We start from the raw sequence: 21,793 nt of genomic DNA, 5'->3' as shown, positions 1-21,793 counted from the left end.
GCTTTCACTGTATGCGGACGACATGCTGGTGTACCTAACAGACCCAGAACAAGGGGTGCCAGCGCTTTTACATCTGTGACAGCCACGGCAAAATATCAGGGTACACGTTAAATTGGAACAAATCGGAGATGTATGTCCTGACGGGTCCGGCTCCAGCACGGAGTGTGGACTGCCCTCTGATGAACGCCGGATCCTCATTTAAGTATTTAGGTATCCATATAACAAGGGACCCAGTGGAGTTCATGGATAAAAATCTGAGGCCTCCCTTGGAGCGACTTAAACAGGATGTTGGGTTTTGGGCGGGGCTGCCTTTAACACTACTAGGAAGGGCTGCACTATACAAAATGATGTCCTTGCCCTGATTTTTGTATGTCCTTGAAAACACTCCATATCCGATGGCTCCTAGATTCTTTCAGAAAGTGGCGGCACTGGTATCAAATCTTCTGTGGGGGAACCTCCCGCCACGTATAGCGCAAGCCAAACTGCACAGGGGGTGGTATGACGGCGGAATCGCGTTGCCTAATCTGAAATTATACTATTGGGCGGCACAACTGAAACCCATCAACCACTGGTTACACACTCCGCAAAACGAGCCAGCATTTCAGGCAGATAGATCACAACTAGGCACGAATAGTCTCTTAGCTCCATTATACGACCAAAATAAAATGCGTAAACTGAAGGGGCCCACCAGACTAACCGCGGCGCTGTGGCATACGGCGACAGCGACATTGGGCTGGAAGGGGAGAATAACTGGGCTTACACCACTGTGGGACTCTCGAGCCTTGGGCAACATGAGAAACAGCAGAGGCTTTTCCCACTGGGATACTATAGGGATATCGACAGTTGGGGATCTCTGGGAAAGGGGCAGTGTAGTACCTTTTGACAGATTGAGAGAACTATACGACCTGGGAGAGAGGGAATTATACAGATACATTCAGATACAACATGCGTTGCTGGCTGCCATACCCCCGGACACTGAGTTGCCGGACTCTTCCCCGCTTAAAGACCGGCTTCTCACTGAATATATGACTGAACGTGCGACTTCCCTTATATACCGCAAACTACTGCACAACCTACCAGACCCACTGACCCGGTTGAAGCGGAAATGGGAGGGAGACACCTGTGAGATGGACGACCATGAATGGAATGAGGCGATCGCTTCACCTAGGGAAGTGGGCATCTCCGCACGACTGAGACTTGTACAATTAAAAGTTTTACACAGGGTATATTACACTAGGACTATGCTACACCGTATTAACAGAGCGCAACACCCTTACTGCCTTCGTGGGTGCGGGGAGGAGGGCACGTTTTTTCACACAATATGGGACTGTCCCTGTATACAGGAATTCTGGAGACAAATAATGCAAACAATGTCACAAACACTAGAGCTCTCACTGCTGCCTGATCCACGGAGGTGCCTCCTAAATGTGTGGGAGGCTACTGACGTGCCCAGACATGGTCAAACCTGGGTCACGGTGGGCTTGATAGTAGCTAAACGCGACATCGCACAGAGATGGGGAGCTACAGAAGTGCCAACAAAGTCACAATGGTGCCTCAATATGGACAGGGTTATGGTGATAGAGGGTGGTGTACTCCAGCAGAGCCTGTCCGGGGAAATGGAACAAAATCTGGACCAAATGGAACGTGTATAGAGGAGAGATCTGTGATCCCTTGCCTGAAGACGATCAGGACATGTCAGATGAAGAAGAGGAAGTGGGATAATGGACCTCACAGAGTCCAAGGGGAAGAGTAGACACGGGACTCAGGATAAACCAATGCTTTACAGACTGGTCTTGAGAGTTAGTAGGGGTGGACATCAAGGGAGTAGCGTCCAAGGGGACATGAGCACGCACAACATCATGTGTTGGGGTTGTAGGGGTAGATTCGGATGGAGGTGACACTGGGGGGGCTCCTCCCTACTCCGCTAAGACGACTGATAATTAACAATGAATGACCATAATGTGATTCCTTAAGTTCCTTTTGTTCTGTTCTTGTTTTTTTTTTTTAAATAGAAAACCAAAAACCTCTATTGATTGACTGAATAGTGAATGTGCAGTGCCTTTTCTTTGCACAGTAATATTGAACTGTTAATAATATGACATTCGGAGGCCAGTAGGATATTGCTGCATGGTGTTTGTAAGAAGGTGATGGCGGCCAGCCCCATGGGTTGTAGGTCTACAGCTGTGTAAATTCAAAGGTGCAATAAAGGTTTTTGGGAAAAAAAGAAAGAAAAAAAAATATATGACCTTCAGTATTCGATTTGATACCTGAAAGACAATAATACCCCAAGCTGTAGAACATAAATTCTTAAGAAAATAAGTACAGATTCATCCCTATAGAGAGCAGCATTGAATTATAATTTTACCTTCGCAGTCTTGTTATTGTTCCTTGAAGCAGACATGCAATTGAATTTTATTTCCTGTTTCTCCCCACTTCCTGCTCTGCAGAAGAAGAAAATAAGAGCGTTGAACGTGATCTTGGTGATGTTTATTTTCTGGTACTGGACAGACAGGTGGTCTCCCATCTAACAGTGTGAGCGCTGCCTGTAACCCATGAGTAGAAGGGTTCCAGAGCGGTAATGTTTTTCTACAGCGGCACAATATTTCCATCGTGGAGAAAATCTGAATCCAGTTTAACAAGTACATTTGCATATGTTCGCATGAGCAACTAAAACTGGATTGTATAACGTTTGTTGGGAGTATACCTGGACTTGCAGCTGTCGCTGGTGTCAAGGCCCCGTTCTGTTCTCTTGGGAACTTGTGAAAGTTGTAAACCTGTACCAATGCAAGGTCTAGACCTGCGGGTCCATTTTCATGACGGTCCTTAAGAATGAGAGCCTGGGTTTTACTTGGACCCTATGCATTTAACACTGATTCTTCTGCGTTTTTTCTACATTACCATACGTCACAAATTTAAACTGTGCTTTAGTAGAAATTATATTTCAAATTTTCATATAAAACTGCGGCATAGTGTTCAAAAACCTGTGTCTAACCTTCGTTTTTCAAAGTTGCAGATGTTCTTTCGGTGCATCTCGCTTTCAACGCAAATTATCTACAGCTTAGCAGAACTGTGTTTATTGTTATAGCTATTTGTAGAGCGCAGCTGATACCCGAAGGTGTCCTGGCGCTGTATGAACTCCTGTTGAGGTTGTCGATGGTAGAACCTGACAATAAAAGTTCATTATTGAAGACCATGTTTTTAAAGCTTTTCTAAAGGCCAGTAGATTAGTCATATTCTAAGGTGAGCTGAAAGGCCGTTTCCTACCTGAGACTCATTGGCTACCAAGCTTCTGCCTCCCCAACTGGCTTTTTTTTGCCAGTTGCACCGTCGCTAATTTATCTCCTGATGATCTTAATGCTCTGTTCGGAGTGTACCAGCGTATTCGTTGTTGCAGGTAGTCTGGCCCATTACCATGAAGGGCCTTAAAGACCAAGCATAATGCTTTGAATCGATTGCGCTTCCTAACCGGTAACCAGTGGAGTTTCCTTAACTCAGCCAAGATAGAGGCATACTTTGGGGTACCGGTCAAGAGTCTCGCTGCTGCATTCTGCAGGATCTGCAGTTTATTCAGCAGGCCTTCCTGTATATTGAGATATAGACTGTTACAATGGTCCAGTCTGGACATTGTTAAAGCTGTAATGAGTTTTTTGAGTGTCTTTGGGAAAGAGTGGCTGTATTTCCCTACAGGATCTCAGGATATATGAAGTGCTTGAAGCCATGTGCATCCTTAGTCCTTCCACCCCTCCTCAACCGCCCCACCTCACCCCTCCCATCCACCCCCCAAAAACAGTCACAATTTTTTAGGTGGTTTGGTTACAAACTAAAATCACCAGTCTAGGTTTCTTGTGGGTATTAACATTTAATAAATGTGCATTCTGGGAGCATTGTAAATAACCATAAATTGTTCCATTTTGCAAACATCTGTAAAGCTATTTTTCACTGACCTACTGTCATGAGTTGAAGCTGAGCTTCCTGTTCACAGTATTTCTCAGGGCGCTCACCATGACAGTAGTCTTTTCGTTAATGAGACTTACTTTCCATTTTGAACATCCTTTGTGTATTGATACATAACTTGCCTTGGTAGCAGACGGAGATCTTTCCTGAACCATAATGTAGCACTGCAAACTGGCAGCCAAAGAATTTCAGCTGCAGGAGGTTGAGCCTACTTGGCCTGTGGACACAATAAGCTTGCAGACGTTATTTCCTGGTATTTGGTGATAAGAATGCCACACCCCTCAAACCACTTCAATAATGAAATGTTAACATAACATTGGTAGTGAAGAGTATTGATCCTTTGCTAATACGTTTTGATTGAGTGGTGTTCAGACTTCACTGGCTCCAGAATTACATTAACATTACATTCCCAATGCCGGTTTGTTGGTTTAATTGACAGCATGCATGTTTGAATTAATACATTATTTGTAATTCAAACCATTCTTGGCTAAAGATCAATACTTCCCACTGCTATTCCAGTGGTTGAAGGTGTACTTGTAATATGACTTCCACTTATATGTAGATTTACCCTATGCCTTGGAAGTGAATGAGTCTGTTCATGTCCCCTTCGGAGGGCTTTCGCCAGAGCCTAAATTAAGAAGGTCTACATGTCATTCATAAAGAGGTGCCCAATGACCAGCCAAAGTCAGATAACCTGAAGTACCAAGCCTTCAGAGTAGTGGAAATAAGCACCAGCTAAATGGCATGATCATGTTTTTCAAAGGTAGGAAATGCAAGTCTAGAGGGCACTTTAGAGTCTTTGGCCTCCATCCTATTTTGTGACTGTTCGAAAATAAGAAGGCACAGTCACCTGAAAAACCTCCACTGGCTACCCGTCAATAAGAGGATCACTTTCCGACTTCTGACCCACGCACACAAGGCACTCTACGAAATCGGACCAGAATGCCTCAACTCACGACTGTCCTTCTACACCCCCCCCGCCAACTACGATCCTCCAACCAAGCCCTCGCCACTGTACCTCGCATCAACAAGACCACCATGGGAGGTAGATCCTTCTCATACCTGGCGGCTAAAACATGGAACTCACTTCCCACTTACCTTCGCCTTACCCAGAACCACCTAGCATTCAGAAAGCAACTTAAAACGTGGATATTTGACAAGTAATCCTCCTCCCCTCCCTAAGCGCCTTGAGACCCTCTGGGTATGTAGTGCGCTATATAAATTTTATGACTTATGACTTATGACTTATTAAAAGCCAGTTTGGTTTACAAATTGTGAAGTGTGGGCGTAGGAAAATGTTGGATCATCGTCCTTCTAGTTGCTAGGTATCCCCAGCTGGTTTATTAAGCAGCCCGGGCCGCTGCAGAGCACCAGCCCTTCTTAAGGGCTCATTCATCATTTTAGCACAAGTGGAAAGGAAATCCAGAGAGAGAAAGCACAGGAGTGCGCTGCACTTAATCATATATACCTGAAAATATAGAAGGCTGTTGTGGCAGTTTATTTTCTATTTTGATCATTACTTTGAAAGCGGCTTAAATATAGGGGTTGACGAAATTTCTTACAGAAATTGAAACTGGAATTTTACCAGGTTATTTTTTCTGCCCGCAGAGCAAGTATTTACCTAATGCATTAGGGTAAATAAATTGCCCCGCCCCTCACAGTGCACACCAAAGCAGCTTCACCAGGTGGGAAAGTTTTCTTGAAGAGCACTCTTAGGAATCTTTCATTGCAATTAACTTAGTTTACTTACCAAGTACATTTCTGTGGTCGGCCCCGGACAGTGCATGGCCGCACGAGTTCCCCATCCCTTGCATTCCTCAGTGCCCAGAATGATGAATTCTTATTTACCAGGGCATTTCTCTTGCAGTACTCTTTTTAGTGCGTAGCAGGTGAATTTAAAAACCATGAAATTACCTGCTGTTTCCATTCACATAGGCTTTCCTTAGCTATGCAGAAAGATGTGTAGCTGAGCATTAAATTATGTTAGTCCAATTTTGAGTCCTAAAACCTGAATTAGATTTCGGGAAAACCTTATTTTTACCATTCTCAAAACAATTTAACTGTTCACGGCCAACAAAAGATTATTCAAAACTGTGAATTTACTGTGTGCTTTCCTTGTCAATTCCATTCTATGACAGGGTTCAATCTTCTGGCCTCGGCGAGTAGGGACAGATTGATCCACGTTCTGGATGCAGCAAAGGATTACAGTCTACAGCAGACGTTGGACGAGCACTCATCCTCCATCACTGCGGTCAAATTTGCAGGTAATATGAACACTTCATTGAGCACTCTGTGGACTTCTCAACCCAGTTTGTTTTCATACCCCTCTCCCTTATGGCCGTATTGCATTGACCACTCAAGTTTTTTTTTCTATGCCTCTGCAGTTGTACAATTCTCTGTCCCATCCCTTTTCTACTCCTCTATGGTCGATGCCGACTCGCTGCCTTTTGTGCACTCCTGTTATGTTCTTCTCCATTTCACTGCCATTATTCTGCTGCCTCCTCTGTCTCTTTGCTCCTTGCTCTTCACTGTCACTATTAAATATCGTAGCTCTTTGTTTCTGCTTTTGCAACATCCGAAGAAGGTTCTTTAGTGGACAGTAATTGTGCATTGTAAAAGTGGTTTGTCTATTTATCTCTTGCAGACAATGATGGAAAGGTGCGTTTGATCAGCTGTGGAGCAGATAAAAGCATCTATTTCCGAACAGCGCAAAAGGTAATTTTCATTTAGACATTGAGTTCTGCATGTTCATACCAATATGCCATTCCTGCAGAAATTATTGGTTTGACTGACATATCAAGGCTGTAAGAATAACTTCAGTTACTCCAGTATTGGTGTATCTTTCATTGATTAACATGCTTGAATCATCCCCATCGTCAAGGTGGGAGTTCCACGGTACACTGTAAAGCAGTGGAAGTGGTTAATATAGCTTTTCAGTGGCAACGATATTGACTTTAATAACTTATCCACATCATTTATAAAAAACCAAAGTCCAGCCAGTCAGGTGATAGCACCTTCTAGAACATTCCCAACAGAGGCATCGTCCGTCAGATTTTTTACTGCATGGCCTATGAAAGGAGTGTCCCTGAGCTTTGTTCGGTTCTTTAGATTGTTCCAGATTTGGTTCAATCCAGATTACTTCAGCTATGTTTTAGTATGTCATAACCCTTGAAGAAAGGACTCTTAAGACCTTCTGGGACCTGTGGAAAAAAAGAGGCTGCACGCTCAAGAGCACCAAAAGGCGTGGATCTACTGCCTTCACCCAGCCCACAAGGTAAAGGACTGTAAGATTTGTAGAACTTTTCCTTCCAAAACTCCCAAAGATAGGGGAGGCTGTAACTGTTGCTTCAGAAACTAAAGGCTAAAACTGCTGTTTCTGAGGAAGAGGATAGTGAGAAAATCAAGAACTTTTGAGAGAGTTGAGCATTATTTTCCAGTCAACTAAAAAATGCCCTCTCTTTTTGACTCTTGCCCTTCCTGTGGCAAGGAGAAGGCTAAAACAGACTCCCATCCGGTCTGTATTCTCTTCCTTCCGATCATGCTCCCAAGACCTGTCAGCATTGCCAGTCACTGTCCAAAAGGACTCTGAAGGACAGGGAGAGGATTCACCTCTATGGGTTGACTGAGAAAGGGAAAGCACCTCCTAGAGGCCGGTCTCTGATGAAGAAGAGGAAAGAGAGCCACCACTCCATCTAGAACAAAGGTTTCAGTCTGCTCTTCATCGGCGTCTGGCTCGGTGCCACAAATACCTTCATCAGCAACAAAAACGTAGACGAGAAGACCATCGATGGCGGGCTCGCCATCGAGAGAACACCGGTCGTCGACTAAGACTACAGGTATGTCGGATCCTCCACCTTCGTCAACCTGTCGACGATCGGCGCCGAGGAGTCGCTCTCCATTGGTGCGGGCTCGCTCAACGTAGAGAGATAGATCTCAGTCGTCGGCGTTCAATGTCGAGACATGCTCTGGCATTGCAGGGTTCTCTTCCAGGGGATACTCATTAATAGTCATAAGCACTGAATAATCTCCGCCCATGAGCGGGAACCCGGAACATATAATAATATATATTTATATATATATGTGTAAATACATATAATAGTAGTACATAGTACTAGACAAATTATACACATATATATATATAACCAATAAAAAATGCAGTCCACCATAACCCATAGGCTAATAAAGCCATAATTACATATTTTCTGCAGTATGAAAATAAACCATATAAATAATGCAATAAAAAGGCATGAGCCTCAAAAGCATTCCATAATCAGCAGAACACCTTTATTTTCATCAAAGAATTTGTAATAAAAGGCAATTGGCCTAAGAAGGCTGCATACAGAAACTATCCCTGTATAGAAAATCAGGCTGACACCTCGCCTTTAAGGCATCAGAGAATCTGAACACTTTGCCTTTAAGGCCTCCAGGGGAACTCTGTTCCCATCATGCACCACAGGTGACAGTTAGGTCAGTTCTTTTTTCCGGCTTGTTCTGTGAGGAACCTGGAACTTGAGCTCGGCTGAATTTGACTATTTTCAGTCAGAATTTGGTGTTGTCCTGTTCTTTTTGACAGAATTGGCTTTTGGTGGTGGTGTTCTACCTTTTCTGACTAAATCTTTAGAAAAATTTTAGTCAGTTATGCCACCTTTATTCTACAAGTGTCCTTCCTGTGGGAAGATGTCCAAAACAGATCCTCATTCTGTTTGTGTGGTTTGTCTTCCTTCCACACATGATGTGGAAAAATGTTACCATTGCCTCAAGCTTTCCAGCAGAACTTTGAAAGAGAGAGAAAATGTTCGACTTTTGGGGCTTATGAAGAGAGAAGGACGGCGTGAAAAAGGGGCAAGTAGTGTTTTGTCATCTGGAAGGTCCCCTTCTCACCCAAAACGTCGAAGATATGCTTCTCCTGAAGGTAAAAGCAAGAAAAAACGACATCAGGAAGCGTTGACGTCGAAGAAAGTAGGTGCGGCGTCGAAATCAAGATCGCCGTCGATGTCGAGAACGCATAAATTTGCATTGACGTCGAAGACATCGCCGGTGAGGCATAAGTCGGCGTCGAAGCGGAGATCGAGGTCGCCGTCGAAGTGTATCGACGTCGAGACATCTGGTGTCGATTGCTGTGAGGACGACGTCGAGAGCAACGCGTTAGACGTCTCGAGAGAGAATGCGATCGGCGTCGAGAGGAAGACTTCGATCGGCGTCGAGAGAAAAGTTCAGATCGACGCAGAGGGACGAAGGTACGACGTCGAGACCTGAAAAGAGAAGACGATCCAGATTGCCGTCGAGACATGGTTCGACGTCGAGGCATGCCTCGGGCTCGAGGCTTGAGAAAGTCCAGTCGGCGTCGAGAAAATGTCCGACGCCGAGGAATTCGACGTCTAGATCGCCGCTGCGTGTCTCACGGTCGACGTCGAGACATTCTAGATCAGCATCTCGGACCTTTCATAGGTCTTTGTCGAGGTCTGAATCAGCGTCGAGGGTGTTGGATGACCCTCCAAAGTCTGTTTCACATGACCTACAGTCAAGGGCATCGGTGAACAGATCTCCTGTGGTCGGAGCTTCTCCACACCAAGATTCTTCAGTGGTGGCTCATTCTGACTCGATGTCAAGGAAGTCAGCGTCAGGAGAAAGACAGGTGGTCCCCAGAGAGGTGCAGGCTCCAGCTTCTGGGTCTCCGCATTCAGTTGGGAGTACTTCCTCATCTGCTTCTTCGTTGGGAATGCAGATTGTGCAGGTTTTCCCGGAGGGCTCTCCGGTGCGTAAAACACCACCTGCAGGTATGTCTCCAAGATGGTTAGAAAGCATCCGTCATTGGAAGATGCAGCCTAGACCTAGTCAAGGACCACTGACTATGGGGGCTTCGAGACGTGTGGCTGGTTGTTCTCCAAGAAGGTCCAGATCTCCAGTGCGAAGGCGTTCACGCTCTAGGGAACGCAGTAGGCATCGGTCTACTACTCCTGAGAGAAGAAATAGATCTCCTGCTTCTTCATCTTCAACAAGGTCTTCTTACAGAGACTATTCGACCACGATTTCATCAACACCACCCTCTAGGGTTTCGCCTGTAGATGATTTGGGAACTTTCAATGAAGTTTTGTTTCGTGGGGTGAGTAAGTTTAATATTACTATGACAGTACCTCAGGTGAAATCTTCTGTCATTTTTGAGACTCTGCATCAAAAGTCCTCTGCTAGGCCTCTTCTTCCATTGGTGCCTGGTTTGTTGGAACCGGCAATGAAGACCTTTTTGACGCCAGCAACTGTAGGATCAGGTCCTTCAAGGATTGCAAAAAAATATAAGGCACCTGATCAAGACCCCTTGTTCCTGCGTACAGATCCGCCACCAGATTCTCTCATAGTGGCTGCAGCCAGAAAGGCCCATTCGGCGACATCTGTCTCGTCTTCCCCTCCTGAGAAAGACAGTAAAAATATGGATACATTGGGCCGAAGGATGTATAACACAGCCGGTTCGGTCATGAGAGTGGCTAGTGCTGCGGCTCTGCTGGGTCACTATGATCTCCTCTTATGGGACTCTATGGCGAGGTTTGCAGACAAACTTCCAAAGGAAGATCAGAAAGATTTCCTGGAGATTGTGGAAGAAGGTGGTTTGGTTGCAAACCAAAGTATAAGTGCAGCTGCGGATTCCGCTGATCTGGCAGCTCACGGTTATGCCCACGGCATATGCTCCAGAAGATCGGCTTGGCTGCGTCTCACGGGTCTAAAGCCGGACGCCCAAAGAAAGATAGTTAACCTGCCTTTCAATGGGTCGACATTATTTGGATCTCATGTCGATGATGAGATGACCAAGATGAAATCGGAGCTGGACACTCTGAAGGCAGTGGGCCTGGAGAAGAAGAAAGACTTTCGCCGGCGTAATTTTCGTCCTTATGACAAAAGGTTGTTCCAGCAACGTGGGCAATCGTCGAACTGGTCGTCGCAAAATCAAGGCCAGAACCAACAGAGGTCTTAATTTCAACAGCGCAGACTTCGGCGAGGCAGAGGAGGAAATAGACAACAGTCTTCTGCTGCAAAACAGCCTCAGAAGCAATGAAAAGAGACTTCCTCCGCAGCTGTTATCCACTCCGGTAGGAGGAAGCATTGCTTTATACTTGGACGAGTGGAAAAGATTAACAAAGGACAGGTGGGTTGTCGACATTATCCAAAATGGCTACCTCCTAAAGTTAAAAAAAAACCCTCCCATTATCAGTCCGAAGGTTCTTTTTCATCACAATTTAAAGCTGCTGCAAAAAGAAGCAAACATCCTTCTGTGCAAGAAAGCAATAGAGAAAGTCCCTCGTCCACAGCGAAACCAAGGTCTGTACTCCCGGTTTTTCCTGGTGAAAAAGAAAGGTCCCAAGGCAGAATTCAGGCCAATACTGGATCTGAGACTGTTGAACAGGTTCATTCGAAAAGAAAAGTTTTGAATGTTAGCGCTCCATCAAATATTCCCTCAATTACATCAAGGGGACTGGATGTGTTCCATCGACCTGAAGGATGCATATTTTCATGTTCCAATCTCCAAAAGGCATCGCAGATTTCTCATGTTTCAAGTGTCTGTTCATCACTACCAGTATGCAGTACTCCCATTCGGGCTGAAGTCCGCTCCCCGTACGTTTTCCAAGTGTATGGCGGTGGTTGCTGCCTTCCTTCGGAAGCAGAGAATTTTCATTTATCCTTACTTGGACGACTGGCTCCTGAAGAGTTCGTCCCCGTCTCTGTTGGAAAATCATCTGTCCATATGCTTTCATCTCATGCACAGGTTGGGTCTCCAGGTCAACTTCAAAAAATCAATTATCAATCCTACTCAGCGGATCCATTACCTGGGTGCTCTTCTGGACACAGAAAGAGAAAACGTGTGTCCTTCGGAGGAGAGGTGGTTATCAATCAGAGGGAAGTGTCAACTTCTTGTTCAATCCACTTATCCGACAGTTCGTCAAGTATCTTCTCTTCTGGGATCCATGGCATCGTGCATCTTCATAGTTCCAAACGCAAGGTTGCACATGCGTCCTCTACAACAGTGTCTAGAAGACCAGTGGAATCAGAGGATGGGATGTTGGGAGGATCGAGTTCTTCTTCATCAGTGCGCCAAGGACTCCATCAGGTGGTGGATGAAGAGATCACAGTTGATGAGGGGTGTTCCGTTTCATCAAGACCCTCCAGTACAGACTCTGATCACGGACGCTTCACTCCAGGGTTGGGGTGCTCATATGGGCCCTCTGCAAGTACAAGGGCTATGGTCCGACTCAGAGAAGGGCTATCACATCAACCTGCTGGAGCTGCGGGCTGGTCATCTAGCCCTCAAGTCCCTGTTTCCCTCACTCCAGTCTTGGTCCCTCCTGGTCCAAACAGACAATACAACGAAAATGTATTATTTAAACAAGCAGGGGGGTACTCTGTCCAGGACTCTATAGAAGCCCAGACCATCTGGAATTGGTTACTGGCGAGAGGCTTGTCGATAACAGCTGTACATCTGCCGGGAGTTCTCAATTCTCAAGCGGATTTTCTGAGCAGAGATTAAGTCGAGGCTCACAATTGGGTCCTCAACGAGGAAGTCACAAACAGTATTTTTCAGGCATGGGGAACACCAGATATCGATCTGTTCGCAGACGCGGGAAACGTAAAATGCCCCGTCTTTGTGTCCAGGTTTCCCCAGAGCGGGTCTCAGGGGAATGCCCTTTTGATAGACTGGTGTCAGAACTTACTGTACGCTTTTCCACCGACCCCATTGATACCAACAGTATGTACAGAACCAAATCCAGGATGATTTTGATTGCCCCATAGTGGCCACGCCAATGGTGGTTTCCAGATCTTCTTCAGTTGTCGGAAGTACCACACAGGAGATTGCCGTTTCGCCCGGATCTTCTGTCCAAGCAGAAGGGGAGAGTGTTCCACCCCAATCGGTCCTCCCTGCGCCTGGCAGCATGGCTCCTGAAGTCATCCAGGATGGACACTTGCAGTTGAATCCTGACTGTATGCACATCCTTAAGGAGGCAAAACGGCCTTCTACAAGGAAATCCTATGGATTTAAGTGGAAACGATTTTACCTTTGGTGTGAAAGTAATGGGTTTGATCCTATCCAGGGTCAGGAACAGGTGATTTTGCCCTACCTTTTACATTTAGCAAGATCTGGTCTTCGATTTAATTCTATTAAAGTCCATCTTGCTGCGATCACAGCCTACAGAAAATCACCTACTCAGGTCTCCTTTTTCAGGATGCCTGTAGTAAAGGATTTTCTGGAAGGTTTGAGGAAAGGTGTATCCGCCAGTCAGGTCTCCTTCTCCACCATGGGAGCTTAATGTGGTGTTAACTAAGTTAATGGGTGCTCCTTTTGAGCCGATACATAAATCTTCCTTGCAACACTTAACTTGGAAAGTAGCATTCCTGGTGGCTATTACTTCGGCTCGTAGAGTGAGCGAGATTCAGGCTCTGTGTTGCAAAGAACCGTTTACTGTGTTCCATTCCAATAGAGTGGTCCTCAGGACGCATCCTACTTTTCTGCCCAAGGTAGTGTCAGATTTTCATATTAATCAAGTCCTAACCTTGCCTACCTTTTTTCCAGATCCTACTAGTCCTGCTGAAAGGGCTCTTCATTCCTTAGATTTGAAGAGAGTCCTTAAGTTTTATTTAGATAGAACAAAGACTATGAGACATTCAGACCGTTTGTTCATTAACTATGGTCCTGTTAATACAGGCTATGCAGCATCTAAGATGTCCATTGCTAGATGGATTGTTTCATGTATTCTTCTGACTTATCAGTTGTCAAATAGGTCTTTGTCAGGAAGACCAAAAGCACATTCTACACGAGGAAAAGCTTCTACCATAGCTCTCCTCAGAAATGTTTCTATGGCAGAAATTTGTAAGGCAGCTACTTGGCGTTCAGTGCATACTTTTTCTCGCCATTATTGCCTTGATTCAGACACACAGGCAGATGCTCAGGTTGGGCAAGCATCTCTTAGAAATGTATTTGCTAATGCTACCTGAGAACTGTGTGTTTTCAGTTGTTGTTGTTGTTGTTTTATCTGTTCGCCCGCGTTTTGTGGGTATGAGCTTGCTACTCTATTCAGTGCTTATGACTATTAATGAGTATCCCCTGGAAGAGAAGGATTAGTTACTTACCTGTAATCCTAGTTCTCTTCCAGGGGTATACTCATTAAAGTCATAAGCACCCTCCCGCCTCCCCGGGCGAGCAGTAGCTTTATGATGGTACTATTGTGTTTATGGATGCAGGTTCCTGCTAAGTTTACTGTACCGTACAAAATAACTTACCTGTCACCTGTGGTGCATGATGGGAACAGAATTCCCCTGGAGGCCTTAAAGGCAAAGTGTTAAGATTCTCTGATGCCTTAAAGGCGAGGTGTCAGTCTAATTTTCTATACAGGGATAGTTTTTCTGTATGCAGCCTTCATAGGCTAATTGCCTTTTATTACAAATTCTTTGATGAAAATAAAGGTTTTCTGCTGATTATGGAATGCTTTTGAGGCTCATGCCTTTTTGTTGCATTATTTATATGGTTTATTTTCATACTGCAGAAAATATGTAATCATGGCTTTATTAGCCTATGGGTTATGTTGGGCTGCATTTTTTTATTGGTTATACATATATATGTGTATAATTTGTCAAGTACTATGTACTATTATATGTATTTACACATATATATATATATATATATATATATATATATATATATATATATATATATATATATATATATATATATATATATATATGTTCCGGGTTCCCGCTCATGGGCGGAGATTATTCAGTGCTTATGACTTTAATGAGTATACCTCTGGAAGAGAACTAGGATTACAGGTAAGTAACTAATCCTTACCAGCGATCGGCGTTGAAGCAGGCCTCTCCGTTGCCGTCATCCAGGCGGCAGTCAACGTCAAAACGCACCTAGTCACCAGAGGCAAGGCACTCGACGCCTCTGTTGTCATCCAAGCGACATTCACCGTCGAGAGCTCGATCTTCACCGACGATGAAGAAAGACTTGTCGTTGAGACCCAGAGTGAAATACACCAGGCGTCGTTCAACATCTAATCGGCGGTCTCCATCAATGACGAGAAGTGCCCCAATATCAACTCCGCTCACTTCCAGAAGATGATCCGCGTCGAGAGAGAGACCTGAAAGGCATCACGACACAACATTGAGAAGGATTTCTCCGTCAAGCCTTACTTTGTTGGGGTCTCCTGCACGCTCAACGTCGAAAGCGGAGTCTGTTGGCTCCAGGTGTTCAACGTCACATCATACAACGTCGAAGCACACGGAGAGGTCGACGTTGAGGAGAATAACACGCTCTAGGGATTCGCCGGTGATGGCGACACAGAGCTGGTTAACATCGAGGCACACTCCATCGACGTCCCATTTTTTATCGAGACGCCGATCAAGCTCCAAAAGTCGCAGAGAGTTCTCTCATTCTGTTAGGAGCTCACCTCAGACGATTGTGACGTCATGCTGTTCTGCTCATTCACCTGAGCCTCCAAGAATCTCTCCAAGGAGACAGCGATCTCCCTCAGTTCACCTTTTGCCCAGATGGCTTCAACCTCTCCAACATTGGCAGAAAGAACCCTCTGGTCATGCCCAGCAGCCTACGGACTATTCTAGTCCACTGCACAGATCCCTGTTACAACGTCTAGTGCAGGAAGTGGACAGGTCTCCCACTACTCGGGCCAGAGAACACAGAGGCAGATCTCCTGAGCGCAGGTCGACTCGGGGTCATCACAATAGACGAACGCCATCTTGGTCCTCGTCGTTGACACGCTCATCCAAAAAGGACTACACGCCTACCCTTACGGATACCCCACCTTCTAGAGTGTCACCCATCGATGATGGTAATACCTTTCACGATGTACGCGCTAGAGGAGCACAAAAGCTGGGCATAGCCATGTCGGTGCCTCAGATCACCACTTCCATCATTTTCTAAACTCTCTCTGAGATCTGCAGCTAGGCCTTTGCTTCCTCTGGTTCCTGGTATCATTGAGCCGGTAATAGACATCTTCCTCACTCCATCATCGGCTAAAGCGGCTCCGGCTCAGATCCTGAAAAAATATGAACCTACTGCATCAGATCCTCTTTTTCTGAAATTGGATCCACCACCGGATTGTCATCAAAGAAGACGCATGCAGTGGCTTCTTCCTCCTCAGCTCCTCCAGATAAAGAAAGTAGAGCCCAGGTTTCTTGGGGTAGAAAGGCCTGTGGTTCTGCAGCGTCTTCTCTTAAGGTGTCTAGCGTTGCTGCCCTGCTGGGCCATTATGATAGGTCCTTATGGCATTTGCTGGAGCGTTTTAAGGATAAACTCCTAAAGGAGGATCAACAGGACTTCTCAGAGATTCTCCAAGATGGGGCGCTGGTGGCCAACCAGGTAATCAGCACAGCAGCAGATGGGGCGTCTTTGGCTGCTCACTCGTATGCACATGGTATATGTGCACGGATATCTTCCTGGTTGCGCCTGACATCGTTGAAACCGGAAGCACAGCAACACATTTTTTAATCTTCCGTTTTCTGGAAACTCACTGTTTGGATCACACACTGATGAGGGAATGGCCAGAATGAAGGCAGAGTTGAACACATTAAAGGCTATGGGACTGGAGAAGAAAAAGGAGTTTAAACGACGCTACAGGCCCTACAATTGTAAAAATTACCAACAGAGGGTCCAAACCCCTCATTGGTCACAAAACAAACACAAGTTCCAGTTTCAAGGCCGTCGTTCCTCGAGAGGAAGAGGACATCAACAACAGTTCACTTCCACAGCAAAAACTCAAAGGAAGCAATGATTTTCTGCTTCCTCTAGCACCGTTGCACACTCCAGTGGGAGGAAGTATTTCAAATTGCATACAAAAGTGGTGCAACATCACCAAAGATCAGTGGGTGCTGAATATATTGAGCAATGGATACGCACTAAGTTTTTGCGTGCCCCCATAAGACATTCCTCTGGTAAAGTCACGTCATCTACACCTAGAACTGCTGCGTCAGGAAGTGTCGACCCTTCTCAAGAAGAGGAAAGGGAGTCTACTCCAGATACCTCCTTGTTCCAAAAAAAGACCAATCAAACAAGTTCAGACCGATTCTTGATCTAGGTTCTCTGAACAAGTTCATCAGAAAGGAGAAGTTTCGAATATTGGCGCTCCTTCAAATATTTCCACATCTGAGAAAAGGAGATTGGATGTGTTCGGTGGATCTCCAAGATGCGTACTTTCAGATTCCAATTACACCACTGCAGCGCAAGTTCCTGTGGTTCACGGTAGGCAGGTAGCATTACCAGTTCAAGGTCTTACCCTTTGGCCTGAAATGCCCCGAGGGTATTCACGTAATGCATGGCAGTAGTGGCAGCAGCATTACATTTCCAAGTCCTTGTCGTATATTCTGGACGACTGGCTGTTGAAGGGATTATCTCCTCACCTGGTGCAAGAGCACCTTCACATCTGCCTGAATCTCCTTCAACGCCTAGGCCTTCATGTGAACGTGGAAAAATCAGTTCACCAGCCCACTCAATAGCTCCACTATCTGGGCACCACCCTGGACTCCGACCTTGGAAAAGTGTTTCCATCGGAGGAGAGATTGTTATTAATGAGAAACAAATCCAACATCATCCTTCAAGCACAGTAACCATCAGTAAGGCAAGTGGCGTCTCTACTGGGATGGGGAGCACATCTGGGTCAACTACAAACTCAGGGCAGATGGACAAGCACCTATCATATCAACATGCTAGAACTGCGGGCGGTTCATTTAGCCCTCAAGGCATTCCATCCGTCAATTCAGTCCGAATCGATTCTGATACAAACGGACAATACAACCGCCATATATTACTCGAATGAAAAAGGTGGAACACGCTCTCGCCCACTGTCTCTAGAATCCCAGGCGATCTGGCACTGGCTGCTGGCCAGGAACCTCTTGAACACGGCAGTGCATCTGCCAGGAGAACAGAATGTGCGAGTAAACTCCCTCAGTTGACACTTCGAAGAACAAGAAGACTGGGTGCTCAACAACTAAGTGGTGGTGGACATTTTTCATCAATAGGGTCATCCATCAATTGACCTCTTTGCAGAAGATCGAAACAGAAAATGCCACACCTTCACGTCCAGATTTTACCGACGAGGAACGAGAGGGAATGCTCTTTTGATAGACTGGTCCGGGACGTGTGCATGCACTTTTCCGCCCCTTCCTCTAATCCCGAGGGTGGTGACTAAGCACATCTGATCCAGGATGACGATGACCCTGATAGCACATGACTGGCCTCGCCAATGGTGGTATCCGGACCTGTTGCAACTCTCGATCTATCCGCATCGGAGACTCCTGTGCAGGCCGGACCTTCTGACCAAAATGGGGGGAAGATTCTGCACCCCAGCCTTCCCTCGCTAAGCTTGGCAGCATGGCTCCTGAGATCCTGCAGTACGTACATTTAAACCTCCCTCAGGACTGCATGGACATTTTGAAGGCGTCAAAGAGACCATCCACAAGAGCCTCGTACTCTTTTAAATGGAAAAGGTTTTACTTGTGGTGCATTCGTAATGGTTGGAGTCCGATAAACGGGCAAGAAGAGGTAATTTTGCCATATCTGCTCTACTTGGCCAAATCTGGTTTGAAATACACGTCCATAAAAGTGCATTTGGCTGCTATCACAGCATATAGAAAATCTCCAAACCTACCTTCTTTCTTTCAACCACAGGTGGTCAAGGACTTCCTACAGGGGTTGAAGATTTATCCTCCTGACCGAACTCCTTCTCCGCCTAGGGAGTTGAATCTAGTTTTGTCAAAATTGATGGGTCCTCCTTTCGAACCCATTCATAAGGCCACATTACAACACCTTACATGGAAGGTAGCTTTTCTGGTGGCTAATACATCAGCACGCAGAGTGAGTGAAATCCAAGCACTCTGTTATAAGTAACCGTATATGGTTTTCAATCACAATAGGGTAGTTATGAGAACTCGCCCTCCCTTCCTACCCAAAGTAGTGTCTGACTTCCATGTAAATCAGACCATTTCTCTGATCTTTCTTTCCAAATCCTGCTACATCAGCAGAAAGGTCTCTTCATTCATTAGACCTCAAGAGGGTTCTCAAATTCTATTTGTAGGGAGCAAAATCCATTAGAAAGGCTGATCAATTGTTTGTAAACTACGGCTCTGTTAGAGCAGGCTTTCCAGCCTCCAAAAGATCCATTTCAAGGTGGATAGTGTCTTGTATTAAATTAGCTTACCAAATAGCGACCAAGGCTCTGTTAGCCTCCCCTAAAGCTCACTCTACTAGGGACAAGCCTTCTACAGTAGCCTTCTTACACAATGTACCGATGGCCGAGATTTGGAAATCCGTCCATACGTTCACCAGGCATTTCTGTTTGGATTCTGACTCCAGAGCGGATACCCTAGTAGGCCAGGCCTCCTTGAGGAATCTGTTCCACTGCTAGCTTAATTGGAGTCTTTGTAATGGTTTTCTCTCTGGTTACTTGCCCACAGGATGAGGGGATGGGCTTGCTATTCTATTCATGTGCTCATGACTATTGATGAGGATCCACTGGAAGAGAAGGATAAGTTACTTACCTGTAATCCTAGTTCTCTTCCAGGGGTATCCTCGTCAAAGTCATAAGCAACCCACCCGCCTCCCCAGGCAAGTGATCAAGATACATGTCATCTCTTTGTGCCATGGCCTTCGGGTCTCCGCAAAGAACTGACCTATTTGTCACCCCTGAGGCATGATGGGAAGCTAGGGGTCATGGCTGCCTTAAAAGGCACGATGCCAGTTTATTCCTTGTTTCTGTGGGTTAGCTTTTCAGCTTTCTACACTGATGTTTCTGCAATGCAGCCTATGTGCTGGCAATGTTTTTTCATTCCTCTTTGCAGGATTATGATGATTATGACTTCCGCTGTGTATTAAAGCAGTTTTCAAATGTGTTTTTATCCCTGCTTTATTGAAATTGTATTTATATGCAAGGGAAATTCTTACAACATTGCTCAGCGTTGTGTGGTAGATGGAAGGCTGCATTGTGTGTTTGTTTTGTGTGTGTGTGTGTATATATACAGGGGCCTACGTATCTACACGGTCCCTGCCTATGAGAACCCCGATCCCAAACTATTAGAACAATGCGCAGAGCTTACAGCGGCATCCTGTAAGCCTATGCTTGACCTGCTGGTCAAATTTGCGTGGAGTGACAGGGCGAAAATATTGGAAGAAATTGACAATTTAGAAAAGGATATTGCGAAGGACAGTGACAAAGCCAAACAAGAGCACTTACGAGAAGAAATGAAAAAACGTCTGGTGAAGTATGAATTGAAAATCAGACAAAGAAAACAAGAAAAGTATGAAAGAGATGAGTGTGATTATGCCCTTGGTAGGATTCTCACCTTCTCAAAGAAATTTGATGCTCTGCGGAAGACATTGAACAAAAAGAAAGGGGCTGCACCAAAGGCACGAGTTGAAACTTCAGAGTCAGAAGTTACTGAAGAGGAACAATCAGGCGAGGAAACAGTGATGACATCGAGGTAAACGTTGAAGAGTCCTTTTCACTTGGAATTCAACCTCATACGCCAGAGTTGGCTCAGGGGTGGAAAATCGAGACCCCCCGAAAACGAAGAAGAACCCGAAGAGGAGGTTGGAAAGGGAAGAGGAAGAGGTGGAACACGACCTCCGAATTCCCGCAAGAAGAGGGGCAACAGATGGTAAATTCCAACTCCAACCTCACAATCATCAATTTGACTGATAAAACTCTGACCAAAGAAGAAGAGGATACCTTACAGCTTGGATTGACCTTTTGTCCTAATGATAAACTGGAATATACACAAACCAAAATAGATCTTTTCAAACTTGTTCGAAAAATAAAGTTACATAAATTCTTCACATTGAAACCCTCAACGACGGAAGTAAAGAAAACAAAGAAAAGACAAACTGTACAAGCAACAGATGTCTTAAGTACAAAAGATCTGAATATTATTGAAACTATGACAGAATTGCAGACAGAACAAAATCTAGACAATTGTGACGATCCAATAATGAGAGCCAGAAGAACAAACATAGAGCAACAAGCACCTCTGACCAACTTTAAAGAGCGTCACAATTTAATCCACAGATGCCATATGATGCTATTGACACCTTCTCAGATGCGGTAATTCAAGATCTGATAAAGTTTAGAACCATTAGGCAGAAACAAGCCCGTAATAACAACAATCTCTCAAAAGTTCAATCCAATGCTATACTAGATATCAGCAAAAACAACGAGATTATTGTAAAGCCCTCTGATAAAGGCGGAAATATCATCTTACTTACAAGAGAACAATACTGTCATGAATCTTTCCGTCAGTTAGAGGATTCTCAATATTACATCAAAACTAATAGAGAAGAATATCTACAGAGCATAACAACATATCATGAGTTGTTGAACAAGTGGCATAATAGATCGATATTGGACATTAAGGAGTATTTATTTTTGAGGAATCCAGAGCCTGTAACACCAACCTTTTATCAACTACCAAAAGTGCACAGAGACCTTCACACACCACCAGGGAGACAGATTGTCTCCTCGAAGGGAGGACTCACTGAGAACCTTTCGACCTACATTGACTCATTTCTATCACAATTTGTTGTGAAGTTGAATTTGTATGTGAGAGGTACCAAAGACTTCATAGCACAAGTTGAAACTATTCAATGGGACACCACATATGTACTTATAACTCTTGACATAACAAGTCATCATACATGTATTCGACATGCTCAAGGAGTTGAGGCGGTAAAATACTTTATAGAGAAAAGAGCTATGAAGTATACTGAACATGGAGTGATGTTAATTGAACTATTGAAATTCTGTTTAACTCACAACATATTTGTTCCAAAATGACCTCTTTAAACAAATCTCTG

General features: G+C 45.0%; 1 protein-coding gene across 1 annotated transcript in view; it reads left to right on the top strand.

The window, feature by feature from the left end:
• Positions 1-21,793, top strand: part of MAPKBP1 (mitogen-activated protein kinase binding protein 1) — a 986,444-nt gene that overhangs the window by 628,107 nt on the left and 336,544 nt on the right. The window contains exons 14-17 of the mRNA XM_078662278.1: positions 6,093-6,218; positions 6,599-6,669; positions 9,476-10,845; positions 19,966-20,399. Of these exons, the coding sequence (XP_078518404.1) occupies positions 6,093-6,218; positions 6,599-6,669; positions 9,476-10,845; positions 19,966-20,399 (2,001 nt within the window). The remainder of the gene's footprint in view (positions 1-6,092; positions 6,219-6,598; positions 6,670-9,475; positions 10,846-19,965; positions 20,400-21,793) is intronic.

This window comes from Lissotriton helveticus, chromosome 9, assembly GCF_964261635.1.
Source record: "Lissotriton helveticus chromosome 9, aLisHel1.1, whole genome shotgun sequence".
Classification (NCBI taxonomy): Eukaryota; Metazoa; Chordata; class Amphibia; order Caudata; family Salamandridae; genus Lissotriton; species Lissotriton helveticus.
Note: the sequence above shows the minus strand (reverse complement) of the source record. Positions and strands in the feature narration are given on the sequence as shown.